Source organism: Anopheles funestus, chromosome 2RL (genome assembly GCF_943734845.2).
Source record: "Anopheles funestus chromosome 2RL, idAnoFuneDA-416_04, whole genome shotgun sequence".
NCBI lineage: Eukaryota > Metazoa > Arthropoda > Insecta > Diptera > Culicidae > Anopheles > Anopheles funestus.
In genome coordinates this window covers 91,217,804-91,240,575 of record NC_064598.1, presented here as the reverse complement: position 1 = coordinate 91,240,575, position 22,772 = coordinate 91,217,804, and the positions used below count along the sequence as shown (strand labels likewise).

The following is a 22,772-nucleotide window of genomic DNA, read 5'->3' as shown; positions in this document are numbered from 1 at the left end:
AGAAGGCTAAGAGTGCTAGAGCATTATAGCAGATTACTTCTTTTGCCGCTCTCCCCTGCCCCACCGGTTCGATTCCTTCCCTGCCGGGGGCGTAAAGCAATAATGTGCGTCGGGCCTTATGCACACGGAGTACAATTAATTATTTTTAATATCTACGTTGCGTTAATTTTAGATTTTTCATGTGACAGAAATTTGTTCCCACTTGCGCCCGCCACGGGAGTTGTTGTTTGGGGCGCGTGCGTTTGCGATTTGGCGTACCGAGTGTACACGCCGGCTCCGGCGTACCTTCGATCCGGTCAGCTCAGCTGGTGAGGCGTTGATGATATTTTGAATTTCTCTTCCCTGGGTTTGGTGTTGATTTTTTTTGTCACGAAAGGACATCATCGGTACGGTGACGACGGGCACAAGTGACGCCAATAAATGTGGAAAGAATGAAATGTTTTAGAGGAATTTTTTTTCTTCTGCCTAACATGTGCAATATCCTCTATGGAAGGAGACGTGTTTTATTAAGGTTCTTGGCATGGTTTAATGATTCGTTAGCGTCTTTTCTCATTTACAAAAATGCTGCTCGTATAAGCACGGTTGACGGTGCTTAGTGTGCTGAGTGAAACGAGGCAAAACTGTAATAAATTTTATTAATTACTCCCACGCGAATAAGTAAATCCAGTGCGTCAATGGGTACCATTTGCGCTACGTTGCTCATTTTCCGAAACGGGAAAGGACAAGTGTTTTTCGGCAGTTATGCCATTTTTAACCAATGTGAGCTAGAACCATTTTAATGTGTTACTGAATCATGCAAACTTTTTTGGTTGCAGAAATTAAACCATCAAAACGTTCACACTTGCTGCTTGTGTTACTTGTTAAAGCAGAAATGGATTTATTCTTTGCCACCCCGGGATGCACTTGCAGCGGTTTTTTTATTTGTTACTCTTCTCCTTTTAATTCTTCTCCCTTTTCAGTTTAATGCTTGACGACGAGATGAGATGCATCTGTTCTGGCGAGAAGAGTGGCGAGAACATTTCTTCCCGTGTGGTGCATCATCGTATTGTACACGTGCTTCGTGCATCGTACACTGCATCGAATGCAAGAAGCAAAAGGAGCCAAAAGAAAATTCGATTGAAGAAAACGGACGAACCAACAAGGCGTTTGGAATTTCCCGAAATTCTCCAACGAGCAGATCATCGCGGGAAATACCGTAACCGGAAATAATTATGTGTTACAACATGTTCCAGCATGCATCGTACGGCTCGATTGTCGGGTTTTTGGCGTGTGTGTGAAGATACATTCCTTTGCAATTATGCTGCAGCATGTTGTGATTCATCGGTGCAAGAATGAACCACCGGTGTTCATTCGGTGAAAGGGAAATTGGTCAACGTTGCAATTTCATTCATGTTTTTGCACTGTTGATTCATCAGATGCTTGTAAATGAAAGTAAAATTACTTTGTTATGATTCATTCAAGAGTAGATGAAACAATCCGGGAATGGACACAAAAATATGTTGAAGATTAGTAATATCATCTGTTCTACAATATAAATATCACAAACCATCTCACTAGTTTTTGCATGCTTCATGACAAGAAAAGGATTTATGTGACGATTATTATAGAAATAATTTAACACATCAAACAACTGAGAGCATCTCATAGTGCTTTACAAAGCAGCAGAAAAAGAAACGACGTGCGACAACTGACTGTCGGTGGAAGAATGTAATAAATAATTTTAATGAACGTTCTTACGTAAGCTTCCCCCCAAAAACCACCGCCAACAAGCACAAGATCATCGTTCGGAGGGATGGAGGGAAAAATGGCAATTTTAAATCGTCGTCATTCGTCGTGCTTTGACATCGATGGTGCATGAGTCGATAATTCCAGTGCTTCGAATTGCCACCGGGGAAACGAATACGCGTAACGGCCAGGGAAAAACTGTCGAAGCCTGTTGGTTCTGTTATGGTTTTTGAAACTCATAAGATGTGGATTAACTCTTTTTCCGGTGTTGTTGCGTCGAGTTTAGAACATTTACTTTGTCACCGGCGCATAATTATAGCTGTTTTGGGTCGTTTTCTGTGCGGATTAGTAGAAATGTCGTGCAAAGGAAAGTCGGGAGGTACTCGTTTTCGTTGAAAGAGTTTAATCTATTGAAAAAGAAGTGCGTGTTGTTTAGTACAAAATGTCAAGATTCCCAAAGTTCCTAGAATAGCTATTCTATTTCAAATACTAAAGTACCAAAAGTTTGCGAGGACTCATCCAGAAATTAGGAAATACTTAGAGAAGTGAATGCTTTCAGTTTTGATTAGCTTTATGGTAAAATTGTACAAAAAACCTCATTTTGTATTTTGTATTATATTGTATTATATTTTTTCTTCTTCCAAGGATTTTTAATTCCAGAGTATCGTTGCCTCGAACTCTTTTTGAATCTTGGTTTGTCGTTAAATGGGACATCCTAAATATTAGAAGCTTTTGAAGATATCAATATTGCTCCCACTGATAGCCATGTCGGGCTATAATGATGATGGAACTCAAAGATACCAATTAAAGTACTTTTTTTACAAAATCCCTTAAAGTATGTAGCTCACTGCATGGAAGCGCACTATACCTACCTCCTCTTCACCACAAAATCATCACCTCCAACATTAAAACTCGCTCCACACGATGTGCGTCCCCATAATGTGGGGACCTAACATTGCAACAGCAGTAACGTGTCGGATCGCGCTAGACGCACGGCGGCCAAAAATAAAGAAAAGACCCCACCCGAATTGATGGGGCGCGTCCGGAAAATTGTCACTTGCGATTGCCATCCAACAACTGGGACCGATCTAAATGGGTCCGGGGGTGTCTTCGTACGCGTATCCAGCACCCGTCGCTTTACCCAATTTTTATTGGCACCCGGTATGGAGCGTGCACTGCAAAGCGTGTGGAAGCGAAACAACGCAACCAAAACCGTAAACTCAACAAACAAAAGTTTTGTGTTCGTCCAAAAATAAAATGCAATAAAAGTGTGTATGTGTTCGTTTTTTTTTTTGCTTCCCCGCAATATCCGTGCACTGCGCCGTAGTGTGATCGTTCCGCCCGTTCGCAGATCGTAGATCGATCCCATGCACCGGTTGAGTTTTCAATTTCTTCTCCGAAACACGTGGGACTAGTTTTTTCTGGTACTTATGTTTGTGGAGAAACTGTTCTCAAAATGGAGTACTAGCGAAGGGAAAAATGGTATCAAAGTGAAGCTAGAAAATTACGGGAAAACAGAGTATTCTGTAAGTAGTTAAACTACCCTGCACCCTGGTATACACAGTCATTTATATATGCTAACTCAATTCCCAGAAGTACCTTCGTGCTGTGTATTTCATTTAATTATAATCTACTCGATACCCGAAGGAACTGGAAGCATGAATCAACAAATAAAGTAGATTATTTTACAAACAGCAAACCCTTGTGGACCATTGCAACAACATAAAAAGAGAGAAAGAAAAGAAGAAATTCAGAACTCAACATAATAAAATAAAAAATGGACGCTTCTAGAATTTTGCAGAAAAAGGGTTACAAACCGGACCGAACAGCACATAAAGAAGAATTTGCACACACAAAAATAAGGAGTAAAACAAAAAGCAAATCAAGCGTACCATTCGAAAGAGACTTCCATCGCTACTTCCTGCATGTATGCGATGACCACATAGGAGAGGGACTCCAGGTTCGTTTTGCGCACTATTTCACACTAATTTGTAACTGGTCGATCTGTTTTTATGTGCGACTCTCCCCCACCGCCACGGAATTCCTTTTCTTTGCCCCATTTACCGAAGCATTGTTTTCCGAGGCAGCTTGTGAAACATTAATTTGCAAAACAATATACCGTGTGCACCTATCAACGCATTCTATCCCGGGGATAGCTGGAGCAAACAAACTACAACATGGCGGACTGAGAACAGAATAAATAACTAAAACCGAACAAAAAAATAAAAACAAATTCCAGGGTCCTGCTTCCTGCACCTTTTCGATGCGAGTTTAGCGGATATGATCGTGCTATTGTTTGATATTGTATTCTTATCTCTTTTTCTCTCTCTTTCTCTCTCACACATATGCTCTGGAAGAACAGTAGAGGGAATCCCTCCGAGGGACAGCAGTACATTCTCACTCATCGACAACATGGCGTACGAGCGTCGTGTTTGCCAAAAAGGAAATCTCCATTTCTCCTGGAACCGATCTCGGCGAATCTTGATCCACGCCCAGACGGCGGCTTCTAACAGCTTCTCTCTAAACTCTAACTCTCGAGAAAAACCCGTTTCTTCACCGATTCGGATCATCGATCTTGCCGATAATATGTGGGCCAGTGTGAGTGCCCATGTGTGTGTTCCAGCTTCCTTTGCCAGTTTACCGTTATTTCTTAACTTTTGCTAAGGCTAGCTATAGTTAGGTGTGTTTTTGTTGGTTTGCTGAGATTTTGCATCAATTTTCATACCGAAGCTGTGGTTTCAAGGGTTTTGCTTCACGTTTTCGTTGGCAAGATCTTATTACGGCTTCCTTGGTAGGGGTTATTTTTTCTCTTCTTCTCTCTTTTGTTTTAATTTTTAGAAGATCGCGTGTGCGATGTAGCTCCAAACCCTATCCATAATCCATCCAGCCTTTCTTTCTTAACCTTAATTATGATAGCGTTCCGAAAGCCATTTAGAATGGTGCTAAAGGAAGAACGGGGAGCGCCGTTTCCTTTTTTGGTTTTTGGTCGATCTGAAAGTGTTTATTGCGATAATTGTATCCTCGAATCGTTTCATAAAAAGGAAGGAATTGAATTTAATATATTGCAAAATCATTTTCTTGGGAGTGCCATATAACACCGTGCAATTAAGCATATCGTGAGAAACGGACCGCTCGGTTAGATGTACGGTGGCCGAAAATCACAACACTCGGCTGGCTACCCCATTGCTCAACGGCTACATTTCCACACGCAATAGTGGAGAGAAGAAAAAAAAACATACTAAATTTTCAACAAACATGTATCACATCGCACACCTTTCCGCATCGGTTGGCGGTTTTTTCATCGGGTGGTAAAGCCCAATATGGTTCGCGTTTTCCGTTGGTTCCTTCGGTTGGTTGAATTTTTCACCCGATCGCGTATGAAGCAAGAAGAAGCAGGGAAAAAACTCACCCCGTCGACCAGCAAAGTGAGTGAAGCGCAGGGAAATTTTCACATTTGAACATCATTAGAGAAGTTGAGGCCTGGGAAAGGCATGTGCCATGGTAACTATTTAGCACCAACCCGCACGACACCCGCTGTACAAGGTGACAGAGGGGCACCGGGCCGAGGCCAAGGAGAGAATGTTGGTTAAACATAAGTACTGGTTCCTCCGTGAAGGAAACCGTGAAGCGCGACAAAAAAGGCGAAAGAAACAAAAGCAAAAGCCAGGCGACGATCGTTTTGAAAGACAAAACAACGAACAAAAAAAAAACGATACCCAAGGCACATCAATCTTGCGCTCAAATCTAGATTTAATGACAAAAACTAATTACACTTTTCGGGGGCTATGCGCGCGTGTGTGTGTGTTAGTTGTTGGAAAGGGTGGGTAAATGGGAAGTTTTCAGTGCTGCGCAACTTCGCAACGTAACAACATGCTAGCGCAAACGCAATCGCACTCCGGGCGCACGGTATCTAATTTCAACTTTCTTTGTTGATGTTGCTTAGCCATTGCTTCGTCTCCATTCGTTTGAGTTGGTTTTTGGGCAGCACATTTTTTTTGGGTTTGAAATTTGAACTATTTTACCTTGAAGTGAATCGAAAAGTTATCCAAACGCCAGAGAGAGAATGCAGAAGATGAAACTTGTTTTTTTTTAAATTATTTTACTATTTTTGTATTGTTTTGTAAATACGGTTCCTAGCAAAACTCTTAAATTTGAATGATTTTCTTTCTATTTTAAATTACTTATATTTTTTATCGATTTTCAAAATATTTATACTTCATGCAAACCCGTTTTGGTACATTAAATTATTCTACCTCATCTCTTCAACTTTGTCTTTCATTAGAAAAAAATATCTTTTTTCAGTAGTGTTAAGCACTGTATAAAACAAAATGAACTGCAACTTTTCATCTAACCCTGATGTTGCGATTGCGAGCTGATACTCGAACTAAATAATTTCGCTAGCTCCTACTAAGGCCGTCTCTTCTTTGTCCGTTGTCCGGTAACCAACAAAAAAACAAAGACAAGGTAATGATAGGAAGACCATTGCAGACATGAGGGTCAAACGCAATTGCGGTCTCCAACCAAGAGAGGACGGAATGTTGCTGGAACGGAGTGGGAGACATCCAAGATACTTACACTCCGATAATAACAGCCGCAGGGAAAAGTGATTAGCCACGAATATGATTATTATAATCATGCGTACATCGGGCAAGCGTTGATCGCACACGGGAAAGATCAGTGCGCGAGAGAGTGATAGAGGAGGAGGAAGAGGGGAGAATGAGGGTGGTGTAGAAGATGGCCAGGGTACTCCAAGTCACGCTTTCCGGTTCCGCGAGTGTCAAGCTTGCCTGGCCGTTTCGTAAGCAGAGCCCTTCGCTTGGTTGTGCGCCTTTTGTTTTTGTGGTTAATTTTTTGAGGGTGTTTGTTTCGTGCTGAGATTAGAGTCTTACGTACATACCTATGATTATTACAGCTCACTTCTTTTGGAATGGTCTCGTTTCGTTTTTTTGGTTTCTTTGTTTTTTTTTTCATTTGGAAGAGGTTTTATTTTCACCTTTTTCTACGTGTAGCTAATATTTTTGTCTTCTATTTTCACTTGTACATGCGTATCGATCGAACGCAACGAACCGGGTGTAAATTAACGATCTTGAGTCTCAAAACGAAAAACAAAAATACGAATAAAAAATAAAAAAAAAAACGACAAACAGAACATCGACAAGAAAAACCACGAATGAGCTTAATGAGGAAATGTAATGACAGTCATTTTTTTGTCGTGATGAAACTCTGACAATTGTTGCTGGATAATGTTAGGATTTTGGACAGATTACACTGGTGAACGGAATGCCATTAGTGTCTGTTGTGGTATGTGATGAGTGGTGTTGAGGTGTTTGTGAGCAGGTGTCATCACTGTTACCGGGAGGTTGAAATAATGTCTTTGCTTCTGTGCTGAATATTTTCACGCATGATAAATACTTACTTTTGATGATATTAACGTAAGGGTTGGAGACGATTCCTGCAACGAAAGCAAAGAGAGAGAGAGAGTCTTTAATATTTAAGTGTATATGGAGGACATTTAAATTTAAAATTTCCACTTAAAAAGTACTCGCGTAAATCGAGTAAACAAACCGTACAATCTTTCAAAAATTGTTTCCTTTTGCATCGATAGCATTAAGGTTAAGTAAAGCAACAGTTCCGCTTCCAGATTTTGCCACCCTTGAATGTACAAAGTCTGCTACTTCTTTGTCCTTCGTTGGACACCCATTCGCTTCTGCTTCAGTTTGCAGTTTGAATAATGTTTTTTTTTCTTTTGCTTTTTGTTTAAGATGCCCAAAAACTAAAGCTGCTCTTATTATGTGTGTTAATTATTCAAATGGCTAATTACTCATACAATAAACGCTCGGCTGGTTCGGGCGGATGCGATTTGCTGTTTGTTTGTGCGCGAGCTCACCTAACTTCTCACGGGCAAGCTGAGTAAATGAGCCAAATTGAAGTAATGCCTTCACTTCCTATCGTAATTGTTTATTTAAGCCCTCGAGCAAGGAAGTATGTAGCGAGCTGGGGGGCGGGGGAAACATTGTTTCGAGACAAAGAAAAGAGGGTAGACCGAGGACCGTCTGATCAAGAGGGTGGTTTGGTGGAGTGGAGTTGCCAAAAAAAAAAAAACACCCAAAACGGAAGAATTCGTGCATTTTTGTTGACTTGATTTAAAATTGATGGCATTGGCATTGAAAACAAACGATAGGCGAACAATCACGTTTCACGTTAAATAAAAGTGTTTTATTCTAATAAAATTGCATCATTTAGCAAACTTGATTCCCATCCAAAGTCTTTGGATGCTCTTTTGGAGATATCATGAGAACGACTTCTGGAAACATCTTGTTCACACATCTTCCAGAACTCTGGTTCTCCTTCCTCGACTGTCCACGCTAATGTGTTCCTCCCGAATTCTCAAACGACGCACTTGAAAAGATAAAATAGTTAGCACGAACCACTGCCACGGTGGTATAGTTTATGAAAGGCACGCAACAAGAAAAAAAAACAAGTTCGAAATAAGGCACGTAATGAAGCACCAGAGAGGAGAGAAAAAAATCATAAAAATGCACCCATCTTTAAACACTAAACAAAAAACGACAACCGGAACGTTGGCTGCTGGGCATACGAGTAGCGTAGCGATGGTGGTGGACAAGCGGACAATGCTTTCGCTTCATGCCCGGTGGCCGGATAGTAAAACTGAAACACGAGCACATATAGGCTGCGCTACATCGGGTGACATTTATGAGCGTTTTTAAGAGGGCTTTGGGCTAAGGCACGCATCCGAACACAGCAGAAGCGCGACGGTGTCTACGACGTGTGACAGAAAGAATGTTTATGTTTATCCGGCTCGGGGACGACATGACGTACCCCACTCTTTGGGTGGGTTTTGTCACGTGATAGAACATGGCGACGATAAGTAATTACGAGCCGGTACGAGGTGTGAATGTTGATAGTGTGGCATGATTTTCTAGCCTTAAGATGTCCGGGAATTAAATTTTGTTCCATTTTGATTTCTTAATTTTTCTAAACTAAAACAAAAATCTAACAAAAACATTCTTATTTCACTAACCATTGTTGGCCATTCAACAGGAATGATAATAAATGAACGAACCACACTTTTTGCTTACCAATTCCCCAAAGGTCCCGTTTTGGGCGTGCTATAGTTTCATTAAGATTCCACATCACATTCCACAGTCGAATGTTAGTTCGAAAATTGAACATGTTTGAATGAATCGATACTATCAAAAACGGCAAATTGAGAATCGCATTCCATGTAATGCTGAGTAAAAATATCTCGCACAAAAAAATATATATATATGCACACAAAATCAAACGCAAGCTTACGCGCCTAAATTATGCATACGGATGAAACTCGGGACATTCAAACGCCCCAAAAACACCAGAACCTCTTTTGCACGCGGGAACAGCGTTATGCCATACTAACAACCCGGCATCGATTTAAAATCGGCCAAACTTCGATCGGTTTGCTCTGCATTTGTAAGCTGCGATTGAATCGAACCACAGCCGAAACCGAAACGGAGCGAAAAAAATCTTCCAAAAATACATATACAGACCCAAAACTTGCGTATGCCGTTTTTTTTTCGTAAGCGCAAACACACTATCCTTCAATCAATGGTCCACTGCGAGCGGCAAATATTCCGCAAAACGGAGCACCAAACGCTCCGTCAGGGAAGCTGGTAACAGGGTGAAGAGAAGCGCAACCTTAAGGCTCGGTGAAACGAAAATGAAAAGGTTCAAAAATGGAAAATTGAATTTAGATTGCTTCATATAAAGCGCATGATATCGAAATCGCTTCATCGAAGGCGGCAAATGGTTCAGTGTTTCAGTTGTTTTCTTTTTTTTTTTTTGTTCGATGTTTTTGAGTTTTGGTTTTATGTAGGGCATATTTTCTCTTCCTCTAGCCACTGCGTCAAACCATTACAGTTTAGTTGCTTCCTGCCAATACCTGGTGTCCTGGAAGAAGGAACAAAACAACAGAACTTCTCTTTTACTTAACTCAGGAATGCGATGCTAAGCAAGGGACTGGCAAACCGTATCGTTCACTTGTTTTCTGAGTGCTTATGAATCATAAAGTTGGTTTCCACAATGACTCATAATGAAGCATTTAAAAATAAAAAGCACAAATCGAATTAAAAATTGTGATGCTTTTTAGACAGTGTTGTGCATAACTATATGAGAACATAATTTATTAAAAATATCAAAATATTGCTGGAGTGAAAAACATTTTTTCATGACTTTTCTAAATTTTTATCTAAATTTTTTATTGTTTTTTTTTTTCGTTTCACGAACGAAAATAAATACCAAACAAATATTTGCATGCTTTTTTTCTCCCACATTTTAACGGAATATCGTATGACAAACTACAGCAAACAGGCTGAACAAGTAACACGTACAGACGTAAAGTGTGCAACGAACAAATGCTATAAAGTGCAAAAGGGACAAGTTTCGGAGCCCAGCTAGCCTAATAACAACCAACCCGATTGAAAAGGACAACCCAAACGTGTACGTGAGTAAGAAAATGCGGATGGCAACTCATAATTGATGATCGTAAAGCAACAGAGGAAAAAAAATATCAACAGCCTGTGTGTAACAAAACACAGATCGACATGTTTGCAGCTCGACCGTATCCCAAAAGAAGCAAAAGGACATTAGGATAGCAAAACCGAACCGGAAGGTCCACTCCGGCTCGCTCACTCGGAGGCTGCTGCTCTGTGCGATGAATGGGAAGAAAAAACAACAACTACGCGTTGTGCCTCAGTACGTTGTACGTTTTGGTCACGTTGCTAGGCTACACACGGTATGAAGCGTACAACAAACAAGAAAATACCATCGAGACGACTTTAAAATTGCTCCGCTTCAACAACAAAAAAAAACAGGACCCTGACGGTTTCGGTTGCATTGATGATGCCCCCGGACGGGTAAGGGTTTTGCGTCGATAAATTGAACTAATTCCTGGAATTATGAAATGACCGTGCGAATGTTAAGACCGTTTGCAGACGCTGACTAATATCGCGGAGCTGGGCCTTATAAAACAAGTGCCGTTTTACCTGGACAGTGTTGAAGAAATTTATTATAGGAAAGAAGAATCTTTTTTCGATGCTAAAGACTTGCTTTACTTTGTCACAGTTTTTTGTTTAAAAAATATTACAAGAGTTGAATTAAATAATAAATTTTGCTGTGCTGTCAGAGACTCCATGACTTCATACTCTTATAAATTTGAGGTCTATACAACGGATAATATTCATACTTTAAGGATAGAATTTTGCATGTTTCGTATAACTCTGTCTAACCCAACTGATTATACAATTCGTTCATAAGAACAGACAAGATGTCTATACCGAAGGAAGTCTTGTGCAGCTGATGTTTCTCATAATATTTAAGCAGATTCGACAAGGACGATGAAGTGAGGTCCTTAGCACAAGCTTCTCGAACACTAAATCTCGAAGTAGAGCTAGTAAAGAAGAGAAGAGTACACTTACTCTTATACTTTAAATTCAACTCCAAAGATAGGTTAGGTGGCTAACTCTGTAGCCCTAATCTAATAACTGTGGATATCATTTTTAATCAAAATTCCCATCAGAGTCGGAGACTGTTCTTGAGGAGAAATCCTCGGTAATTGTATCTCTTTGATGGGTATTATGTCTCTCATTTTTAATGCTACTCTTCTCAAGATTGTAAGCATTTTTTGATGCTAAAGACTTGCTCTATTACCAAGGAATGTGTTTAAACATATTGAAAGTACAGTACAACACCCTCAACATTAAGTTTTTGCGGAAGTTAATAATCGTCGTTTGATAATCACACACTCCCACAGAATGTACAACGTTCATCAATCAATTTTGCAATTATTATTATTTCAATTGTTTCACCCACCGTCTAGCCACGTAATGTGTAAGCTCAAGCCTGGTGCATTTTGTTCCCCATTCAGGAACTAATTTTCGTAACTGAAGAAAGAGAAAGAGCAAGTTCAAAGTTCTTCACCGTAATCGTACAACCGAGCCGAAAACAGGCTCTAATTCACGTCACGGCAGCCAAGATCCCGTTTTCTACCGCTACAGGCAGCAAATGTGCATAAAGTTTCTCCCCAAAACTATCTCACCCCCAAAGGAGAGAGTCAAAACAGTTAAGAATTCGTGTTTTTTTTCTTCACGTAAATAAACGATAAATGCTTCAAAGTGAACAACAAGCAAAAGGCAAAAAAACGAAACAAAACAAATGATATTCAAAAACACATTTCAAGCAAGCTCACTTGCAACCGAACAATTACCGGGCATGCGAGCCGGGAAGCGCCACCGGTCCCGTGTGCTCAACTGCACCGTTTATCATGGGTTAAATGGTTTGATTAATCAAATTATTTTTCCGCTCCGTCAGGAACCGTTTGGGAATCATTTTTTTTTTGGGAGTTTGTTTCCCCTATTCCATCGTAATGTTTGGCTGCGCCTGTCCTGTCCGTTCTGCATGAAATTAGATGGGAGATGAGAGCTTTGCCTAACAAAAGGCTCGCTCCGTTGTAAATCGTTTGGTCATTGGTCAGAGGCTGATTGAAGGCGATCGTTGAACGATGAAGCCCATCCCGATTGGAGCAGTAGAAATTACTACCAAAAACCAGCAAAAAAAAGGCAATTGTTAAGCATGGAAAATCGTGTGTGTGTTTATCCGGGAAGATACGGGAAGAACCGAATGTGAATAAAAGATTCTCATCACCTAGTCTAGCGTCCCCCCTCCCGCATCAACCCCCTCAGGCCGCCCAGCAGGAGCATAAATTATGCTGATCAATCTCCACAACGAAAGAGGTGAGTAAGGTGCTCCCAACAATGGAATCATTGTGGTGGCAATGAGCTTTTTCCCGTACGCACAGTACACGGAAAATCAATAAGTGTTGTAGCACCCCCCGGGGGGACTAGAAGGTAAACCGTGGGGAGGTCTGCTCATCCCCCCTTTCGACGGGTGTTTATGGAGTAATTATTAAATTGTTTATCGATTTGCATCGAATGCAGCCGGAATCGGTTTTTCGTTGGGCAGGAAGTATTTTCCATTCCACCCATTGCCAGCCACCATGGTTTAAAGTTGTACGGTCGCGCTCGTACGCTCGGGGCATGAGTTCTCACAGTACGAAACAAAACAAATAAAACAAAAACTCTATATACACAGTTTTCCAATTTCAATTGCTCGGTGTGCGTTCGATTATCGTTTATTTTATGATTACACACCTCTCGCGCACACCGGGTGGTTTGTTAATTTGTTTATCGTTTCTCCCCACGCAAAACGGGGTGGGTTTTTTTTTCTTCATAGACTGGCAATTTAACCGTTCTAAGTATTTGCTTACCACCGAGATGAGCATGAAGGATAAGAAGGTAAAAAAAATCTTTGCAATATTTAAACAAAAACCAAAAAATAAATTGACCAAGAATTGCCAAGTGGGAGAGTGTTTCCTTATTATTTTCTAACCGATTTCTATCACATCACTCTTTGCTGGTTCGATCATTTCTTTTCCTGTTTTGCAATACTCGCTCGATTGAACATTGTTCGATCAAATTTGTTCCAATATTTTTTTTTCCTTCTCTCTTTTTTTTTCTTCGCTCACCAACAGTCTGTTTCCATATCCGAGTTTCCTTTCCCGTGTACTCACAGGCGCCAAGGAAGTTGGCTAGCTGGTTATGATTTTCCAACTGAATGCAATTTGTTTTAATCGATTTTTGTTTAATCGTTTGCATTTCTAGCCAAGCAAGTTAAAAAACGGGTAATCAAGCGCACAACCCAAATCGGTTGCGTTGGTGCGTTTCATCGTGTTAAGGTATGGTTTTTATATACATTTATAACGATCTATTTTAAAAATATTCACCTGTGGTGAAACAAAAATAGAACAGAATTTCGTATTTTATTTAACAAAAAAACCTAAATTCAATCAGTGTACTACAATAAAGTATGAAAATAAAATCTTTTACTGAAGACTCACCATCACTTCACTTTGTTTTTCGCTCCGAGGTCTCAGTTTGCTCTCTTACACCGGCCACGATCGGTGTGTAATAAATTCTAACCACACCGACGCGTTAATGGTGCACATTTCCCTCGAGGAAAATCGTTCGTGTAAGAAAACGATTTGCCACTGTGTCACGTACGAAGATCATACGATCGGATCGACTTTTTATGATTCTCTATTATGCTTTGCAGGATTTTTTCATGCCTCAAGATGTGTCGTGTGCCGCATGTTGTTCGTGTGAGTTTCTACGCGCACCTTATGAACTATGACTATGACTTCAGCAACAGAAATGATGAAAAATATAATTTCATTGAAATAGTCGCTCCGGCTCGATCGCTGTACGGTGCAAAAGATACCATTTTTGGAAAATAAAAATAACGCCCTAGGACGATGGTATGATGCACCAGACGCAGGTGAAGACAAGTTCGTTTCGATTCGGACAAACTTAGAAGTTTTGCACTATTTTAACTATTTTCTTCAATTTTAGTCACATTTTGGTTATGTCATTTTAGACAGAAAGTGCAATAAATTTCAAGGTTTGTAAAGAACATTTCAGGATATTTTTGTTTCCACGCTAAAGTAGAACAAGAGATCACAGACAGTACAACGATCGACGCCAGTTGATCATTGCCTTCGAAACTTTGGTCTGGACTTCGGTGGATTGAATTACAAAATAAACCAAATGCTAAAACACTGTTCTCATCAAAAATCAGCTTAATGTAGTTTTTGTCTCACTACGTTCAAAACGTTATCTATCAATAATAATTAAATGACAAATATTCCTATCAGTTGTCCATAGAAAAATAAAATAGTCCCAAGTAAGCAAAGAGATCTTGTTTGTCAACTACTCGAGAGTACTTCCCGTCGTTAGAACCTGCGGGCTCGTCAACTCATAACGTTACCAGGACGAATTTTAAGTACTCTACCTTCATCATCACCATAATCGATGTTAAAAAACACAAAGAACCCATGCTTTCTGTGTGTTCCTTTACTGAGGCACTGTTTGCATACCCATAAAATGGTCAATGTTTGCCAGCATTTCCTTCCTGTGGGCAAAAACCTTTCCTTGATCAAACGTCATCGAAGGTGGGCCATCCTGTATACCAATCAGGATGCACGCAAAAAAGGCAAAAAAGAAAAAAAAAAAGGAACAAAAGTGCACTTGCCACTCAGCACTGTCATTAAAATGTCTACAAGCAAGCTCGGTGCATCTTTTACGGCCCGCAACAAAACAAGGAAAGTCTTTCACTTCAACGTGCCGAAACAATGATCTTGTCGGTTGAGGATCGGAAACCTTTGTTTCCCTTATTCTGGGTTCTGGTTTCGTCCTGGTGGAAAGTGATTTATTTTCTTTCCGGCTGATTGCTATCCGCACAGACTGATCATTGAACACCGCAACGCAGGAACCGGTCATACATCTTCCCTCGAAGACAACCATCTTCTGCGGCAAAGAGCAAATACGCACACGCACCCACGCAAAACGAGCCGAAAAAGGAAGAGTGTATACCATTTTCAGTTTTCCCTTTGCCCTGGTACTTGATCCGTGTCGGCGTTGCGCTTTGGTGCACATTCTGTGTCTTCTGCTTTGTCTCGCACAAAAACGCACCTCCTCATCCCACATCTGCATGCACAGTTGCACTTGCAGCGTCAGCAACGGCACGGCACTGTTATATTTTGGTGCCGGCGTTTTAATGACCGCAATTCGTCACATGCTCAAACAGCCTCACAGAGTGTTCAGGGGATTCGGTTTCCCCTTAGCGTACTGGTACTCTCGGTGGGTTTTTATCGTCCCGTTTGGATGTCGCTGCGCCTTTCGGTCGGTGCACGCATCTTGAGTGACAGTCAGTGAAGTGAGAAGTAAGGAAACATTGCATCCCGACCATACTGCACAACGGACTACTGCTGAGCCAAGGGAGTCGTTAGATTTTTTTTTGGGAAAAACTCATTAAAATCAGCCAACTGAAGCGTTGTGCTGTGCGGTGAGGTTTTAAGTGTTAAGTATTATCGTGGCTTAAAATATGCGGTGCATACGTGCATTACTTACGCGAGGCGGACACTTTGACACCCATAACGCGTTAAGACTCGAGTAACTGAAGTCGTAAAAGTAACATAGATGTATAAATAAAACCTTTGGTTTTTTTCTTGGGAACTGTTCGTGTTTCTACGGTGTTTTACCTTAAGGGTAGATAAGAATTGATTTTCTCTAACATATTTTGGGTTAACTTTACCAGTTTTTTTACTCACTATTGATCGGAAATAGCGCATAAATAACTATTACCAACGCTCAAAATGAAAGTGATCTATATCTTGTTCAAACAAAGAGCAATTTTCTTCAATCACTCCAGTACAATCCGTTTGTCTGTGTGTTTCTTCAATGTTTGTATACCTTTGTATACATTATTTGACATATTTCCGGGTGCATCGAGCTGTGACGGAGTCACCGTAATGACCAGCGATAAATTCAACATTATTACACACAGCCGAAAATGACATCGTAAAACATTTAGCATACCTATCCGCGTGTGTCAACTGAAAAAAGGGCACAAAGAAAAGAAAGCACACTAAATTGACCACCTACAATTTTTATAATGTCGTACTTTCTAAGCTGGCTTGTAACACAATGAGGCTCAATTCTTAGCTCACCGCTTGAAATGCGAACGGTTCGTTGCTTGCACCCCTGCGCAAGTCTTTCGATCGGTGTCCAAGCCGAAGAAAGCCCAATTAGCATCGCGTGGATACAAGATCGGACGAGCTCGCGACCATTATCATGTATGGGAGGGCGCAAATTTGTCAAACCGAACGTCATGCGTTTTTGGGCGATGAAGGAAAAATGCACCTCCTCTACAAACGGGTGCCCATTTGAATCAATTATCCCAATTTGAATGCGTTGTTCACCTGCGCCTTTGACATTGGAGACGAGTTTTTTCTGTTTTCTTACACAATTTACACCCATCCAATCGGGATGTAGAGCTTGGTTTTTTTTGGGAATATCATAATTGATACCATTTGTTTTATTTGAAAGCGTAACAACTGGACAAAAACGGCATTTCCGTTCGTTAAATTGTTTACCACACACAACAAGAATGGAATACAATTTTGTATGTTTGGTTTTTGGAAAAATTATCAACTTGAAAGATGACCCAAGATTCCATTCGAAAGGCAATTTTCTTATCATACTGATGTGTTACGGCGTGTGGAGCTTACTTATACCTGTGTTGCCTTTCGATCGAAATAATACGATTGCCATTGCTCATATGAAGACAGGGCTGAGAAAATTCGCAAATCAAAAACCATTCGTATTAAATTTCTTCCTCTGCTTTACGCCATGGAATGTTTAATCGTTTCCGTGCATGCATATCATTTGCGTGCTGTATTTAAACCTAAGTTCGAACGATAGGGTGCGGTTAGTGGTTCAGTGAAAGAAAGAACTGACTAGGAGGAATAGAGAAAGGTAGCTTCAATTTATGACAGCTATTTTTTTTCTTGGTGGTGCAGCTCGTCCGCCAGTTCGGTGCCTAAGTCGTAAGTTGATTCCACAGTTACTCATACCGGGCTGCTTAGATGAGGCCAGTTTTGAAGATTTTATTTCGTGTGCTTCGATCTTGGCATTGCTCAACTTCGTTGCGCGTTCTGCATCTGCCCCTACCAGCGACCCGTTTTATTGGGAAAGCACCAACACTGGCTGATCGGTAACTTCTTTCGCCCGGGGTCCATGTACCTGTCCACCGCCATCGCCAACTGCTCCGTGTGCCTCCTTTGTCAGCCCAGCTCTAGAATAGCGCAATCGAGAGAAGACCGAAACAAAATTGCCGGTACTAAGCGGCAAGCGCTGAGACAGAGAGATAGAAAGAGCTGAGCTGTAGCATGAGGGCAGAAGGCGCAACAGGCGATCGTGAAACCTACGAAATAATAATCGTACCTATCGGTTTTTTGGTCAAGAATATTGGTCGAGAAATTTATTGGAACCAGTTTTATCCTTTCTTCCATTCTTCGGCTCTTCTCGCTTCAAGCTTCGCCCGCATCCACATGTATGTTTTCTTTCGCATCGATCGCCTATGCGCATGTGGCTAGGGCTTTCTTTCACCACTTCACTCGCTCACTCTTTCCATAAGCATAAAAATGATGTCCGGTGATGTTCCCTATGCTCAGTGCCCCGGTGCCGGTGCCACCACACCAACACCGCATCCCGCAGCGCTTTTTTGCTTTTATTTATTATTTCTGTATTTTTTAATTACTGGTCTCTACGCTTCCTCCACGGTTCGATTTTCATCATCCGGTGGTAAATGACACATAGACCGGGAATAGGTTAGCGCAAAGAGCGCGGTATCACGTACGGTTGTATGCGGGCCATGAGACGTGCTAGAAAATGGCCCCGAACAAAAAAAAAACACCCCCAGGGGATCGGCTGTGACCATGGTAACGAACATGTAAAATTCCTTCACCTTACGTCCATTCCCATTGTGGCAGACGGCTTTACCTGTTTTTTTTTTTACTTTATCCATTTCGTATGTTCATTCTTGACAGTTGGTAAGGTTTGCTTGAGATTTCTGTGTTTCCCTTTAAAACCCGATCGTCTTCCTGTGGGTATGTAGCTGAGGCATTGGATACTTTCGGTCTAATTTGGGTTTATTATTTTCGATTATTTCTAATCGTAACTCGTCCGAAAGCTGACGAAACGGAGCGAAAGCGATGCGAGTGACAGAATTGAACGAAGGAAACAAGGCGAAACTCAGCGAGATAAAGGGAAAGCAACGACAAATCAACAAACATTAGTGGTTGTCTAGTTACAGATTAATTTGGTAAGGGCATTTTGGGACCACTTTGATTTTGAAGCTCGCCATGTAGCATTTGTTTATTGCTCTTTCGTGGTCGAGATCGTAGGATAAGAGATGCAAAGGAAGGAATAAATATCCTAAGAGAAATCGTTTAGAACTTGGCTGATTATCCGGAGCTGCGGGAGAAAGTTCGAATAAATCACTCGTTTGGGCTTTCTTTTATTGAAATTATGCCCTCTTTGCTGCGTAAGATATCATGTACCCTGTTTCATCAATTGGAATGCATACTTAATACCGAACTTGTTTCTAATACAACGAGAAAATGAGCTGAGAAACGGTGTTTTCGACTTCTATCAATTACTGGATGTTGTTCAAGTTGAACTGATATGTTTCGTAGTAGATTTAGAATTCTTTCAACTGTCGGGATCATTTGCATGCTACAAGTGACTTTTCACAAAGACTAAAAACTTTGTTATTTGAACTCAAAAACTCTGAATTTAGCGTTTGTTTGTAAACAATTATCAAAACAGAAATGAAAGCAATTAAATATTTTAATTTCCGTTGAGCAAAATGTTTGTGGTCCAGCTTGGGCCGAAAATAAATCACGCACAACAACCTTCGCTGCTTTCCTGTAGCAGCCTCTATAATCGAATTGAAATCAAACATACTGTCTGTCTATTAACCTTGTACGCTTCCGAATAATCCGAGTGGAAATCATTCAATATGTCACATTACCTTGTACCCTTCAAATTATTGCCATTGAGCCTGATTGTTGCTTGGACGGCAAACAAACAATCGGCACAGTTACTGGCCCAAGAAAATGAACCTTAAAAACAACAAAAAAGAATCAAAACATAAACGTAAACGTAAACGGAGAAGAGAAAAAAACCTCACCGGATTCCCACCGAAAAAATAACTCCTCGGCAAAAACCGACTTTTTCCTCCCCATCCCGACGGCACGGATTGTGCCGCCCGGTGTGGCCGATCTTAAGTGGCCACAGAAATGGATTACCATAATTACAGAGCGCCTCGATGTTCGCGTTAATAGAAATAATAATTTTCCTCCCCACGTTCCTAAACACCACCATTGCCGGGCCTCAGCCTGGTGACGGCCGTGCTTTAGTTCATTTACAATAATTGAACATACTTTAAAAATCTTCTTCTGCGCTGAAGTTCCAAGTGCTTTGGGGGGTGATTCCCGGTGGATCCGATCGAGGCACAGGATCCGTTACCTGAGCTCCGGAGCACACTTCCAAGGCAAGGAATGTAAACGGCTCGACAGCCGCTTCTACACTCCCGACAGGAACGCAATTGGCGGCCACTCAGCCTAAACCGAAAACTATGATGATGACTTGCCACATTTGTATCAATTACTCAGCTGCTACCGATACCGTTTCGCTACGGGACCAGGGACCATGACGTCGGTCGGTGATGGTGGTTAAGGTTCGCGCCACCGAAGAAGCATAGGTCGTAGATCATGAAAGCAAAAAAAAAAGGAATAATGCCATTATTGCGGCCTAGCTGCCAGGGCTAGGTGCGCCCAAAACCGTATCCCTTGGGCCGTATGGAAGGAAAGTGACCGCAACCTCCTGCGTCCCGTTGATGGTGAATTGCAAGATGACTGCCTTTCTTTCCTTGTTCTGCATGAGACCGGCTTCAGGTTCATCGGTAAGGGGCCCACTTCACCGGTCACTAGATACACCACTGTACCGCATGCAACAACACATCAGGGGGCCGATTATGACGATCATGACCGTACAAGTATGCTGAAGAAGACGATAATGACGGTGATCGCCACTTGTTCCCTTTCGTAAGGGTAGAAAAATGGCTGTCAATTTGTTTAGAAAACCATTTTTGCCCCCGTCCCCGACCGGTGGGTACCTCTATGAGAGTGAAAGAGCATAACAATTGCCCACTAACCGCTTTGCAGGCCGGGTCCATGCATGAGAAAAACATAATTGGAGGCTATCATAGAGTGGAGTGCTTTTTAACTAGCTTCATTTACACCCGCGTTTGCCGTGGTCCTTGCGTCCCAGATGCGTCTCCTTTCGCGTGCCGGTTACCGTGTGCGTCGCCAATTGAACGAGAGATTATGGGTGGTCAATGCGTGCGATCTGCAAACCGTGTGGTAAAAAGCACAACATACATGAAAGTGAAACTAATCGCTCTACTACGGCTCGCTTCTAAACCGATCCATTTGATTTCCATGTACCGCAATCGGAGGGAAAAATCAATCCCAAAAGTACGGCGCATGAACGGTGAAGGTACATTGAAATTGAGATTGAAGTTTGGAATGAAGTTTAGTGTAATATCCGGATAGAGTGACGTGCAAAAAGCAATGCAAGCAGCACGGATGCGCGATGGTTAAATCGAGATTGAATGCGCATCGTAACATGCGGCCGGTACGTGAAAGTATGTCGAATTTCTTGTTTATACAGCATCGATTACGAGCTTTAAATTATTTGGCACGCGTTTCTTGTGGAGGATTGCGCGTTGAGTAGCTCAAACAGGCAATACTTTACAGGGTTTTCGGGCCAATTGAACAAATAAAAAGATTTTTTTAAGGATAAAAAAGATTAGAAATAAAAAAACACATTTTTCATTTTATAATGTTATTCTTGGTCTCAACATTGATTCATGTGAGTCAATGTGGTTAATTGAGAGGTCACAGCGCAAGTGCAACTATCGATTCTTTGACCATGTGACCGTTGTGTTAGTTGTGTTACTGGTGAATAATATACTAAAGTCCGAAGATCTTATAACAACGTTCGCTTTCATCTGGTATTAAAAGGTGAATTAAACTTGCACTGGTTTTAATCTAGTTTTTTTCTCTCCTTCTCTTCTTCAATCGATCGATCTACCCTGCTCGGTACACAATAAATAGAGTTTTTCTTCGGAAATTAGATACGCCTCAACTTTGATTAATACCACACCGTTCAAGACCTGACCACGCGGGCCAGACATTAAGTAACGGAGACTACCCCACTGTACAGCAGCAAGGAAGGAAGTTCACTTTCAATTTAAAAATATTCAACAACTTGCTAACGGTGATCGAAAACATTAGTCGCGTTAGCTCTAGCCAACAAGTTTGGCACTTGTTATGAAAGAGAAATCCCCCTCATTTCTCCGGTAGCTTTCCGGCCAGCAGACCCGGTGCGTTCCGATCCATACACTGGAAAGGAATCGTTCCGTTCCGCCACCGTCATGGAAGCATCCCTCAAGACCAAAATCTTCGTTTTCCGCAGTCTGCATGAAAGGGGAAAAAAAAGAGATGAAAACCGAAATCGAAACGCGTGACCACATCGGTGGATAAAAAGTACGGTACTCTACCGAAAATGTGCGAATGTCTCATGGTTGGTGAAGCTGAGAAAAAGAAGGTTTGGTAAAACATAACAATGGAATTTAAAAAGCAAAAGTAATAAATATTTCACCCACCAACATTTGGCCCATTAAATGTGGTTGGCTATGCGAATGTAATGAAGGTGTGGATTCGGCTTTTGGACGAACAGTTTTCTGTTGATTGCAAATGTTTTCAAAGGGATCATAGTTCTTACCCATTTTGGAGGTCAAACATGGCATCCTGAAACCCAGAGTTAGGGTCAACGTAATATTTTTACCCAATTTTTTAAAAAGCTTCCCATGCGAAATGATCGATTATCGCACTGAACAGCAAACCTGTGAGAGCCACACACACTTGGAATTCATTTCAAATGAAAGTATAAATAGGATGTACGTTTGATTTGAAATCAGCAAGGTGTACATAAAATACCCCCTTCGAACAAACACTCTATTAGGCCGTACAAAACGGAACTTGCGAACAGTTCACCCCGAAACACACCCCAAAAACGGATCCGTCGATCGTTTGTAATCGTTGCGTTCCTGTTCAACTGCGACAAGCAAACAATTTTACGATCACCAAAACATCATAGCTTCACTTGAGCCTTACGACCCTTTTGCAGCGAAGTTTACCCACCGCGTGAAAGTGTGTTGTACCATGGCTTTAAAGTAATCCCAACGAACGTAGTGGACAATCCACCGCACAGGGTACGCTAGCAAATGGCTGGGAAACAGACAAAAACCACCCCACGACGGGAGAGTAAAAATCAATCAAACGCAACATCCAAACACAAGTGCCCCCGACGAACTCTTTGCAACTCCCTTATTCCGGAAAACCGCACGCATTCCCTCGTTGTTGGCCGGCTGTAATCGCTTTCGTTGTCGTTATCGAGCCATCGGGTCTGCCAAACGCTTCAAAACAGTCATCAGTCATTTCTTGACACCGGGAGGACGGTGTAACA

General features: G+C 41.5%; 1 protein-coding gene across 6 annotated transcripts in view; it reads right to left on the bottom strand.

The window, feature by feature from the left end:
* LOC125765692 (voltage-dependent L-type calcium channel subunit beta-2) overlaps positions 1 to 22,772 on the bottom strand; it is a 110,721-nt gene that overhangs the window by 52,067 nt on the left and 35,882 nt on the right. For all 6 annotated transcript variants that reach the window (XR_007418606.1, XM_049431114.1, XM_049431103.1 and 3 more), the window contains exon 3: positions 7,142 to 7,177. Coding sequence is in view for 5 of the 6 variants with exons in the window: in XM_049431114.1 (XP_049287071.1) it covers positions 7,142 to 7,177 (36 nt within the window). In the remaining variant the exon portion in view is untranslated. The remainder of the gene's footprint in view (positions 1 to 7,141; positions 7,178 to 22,772) is intronic.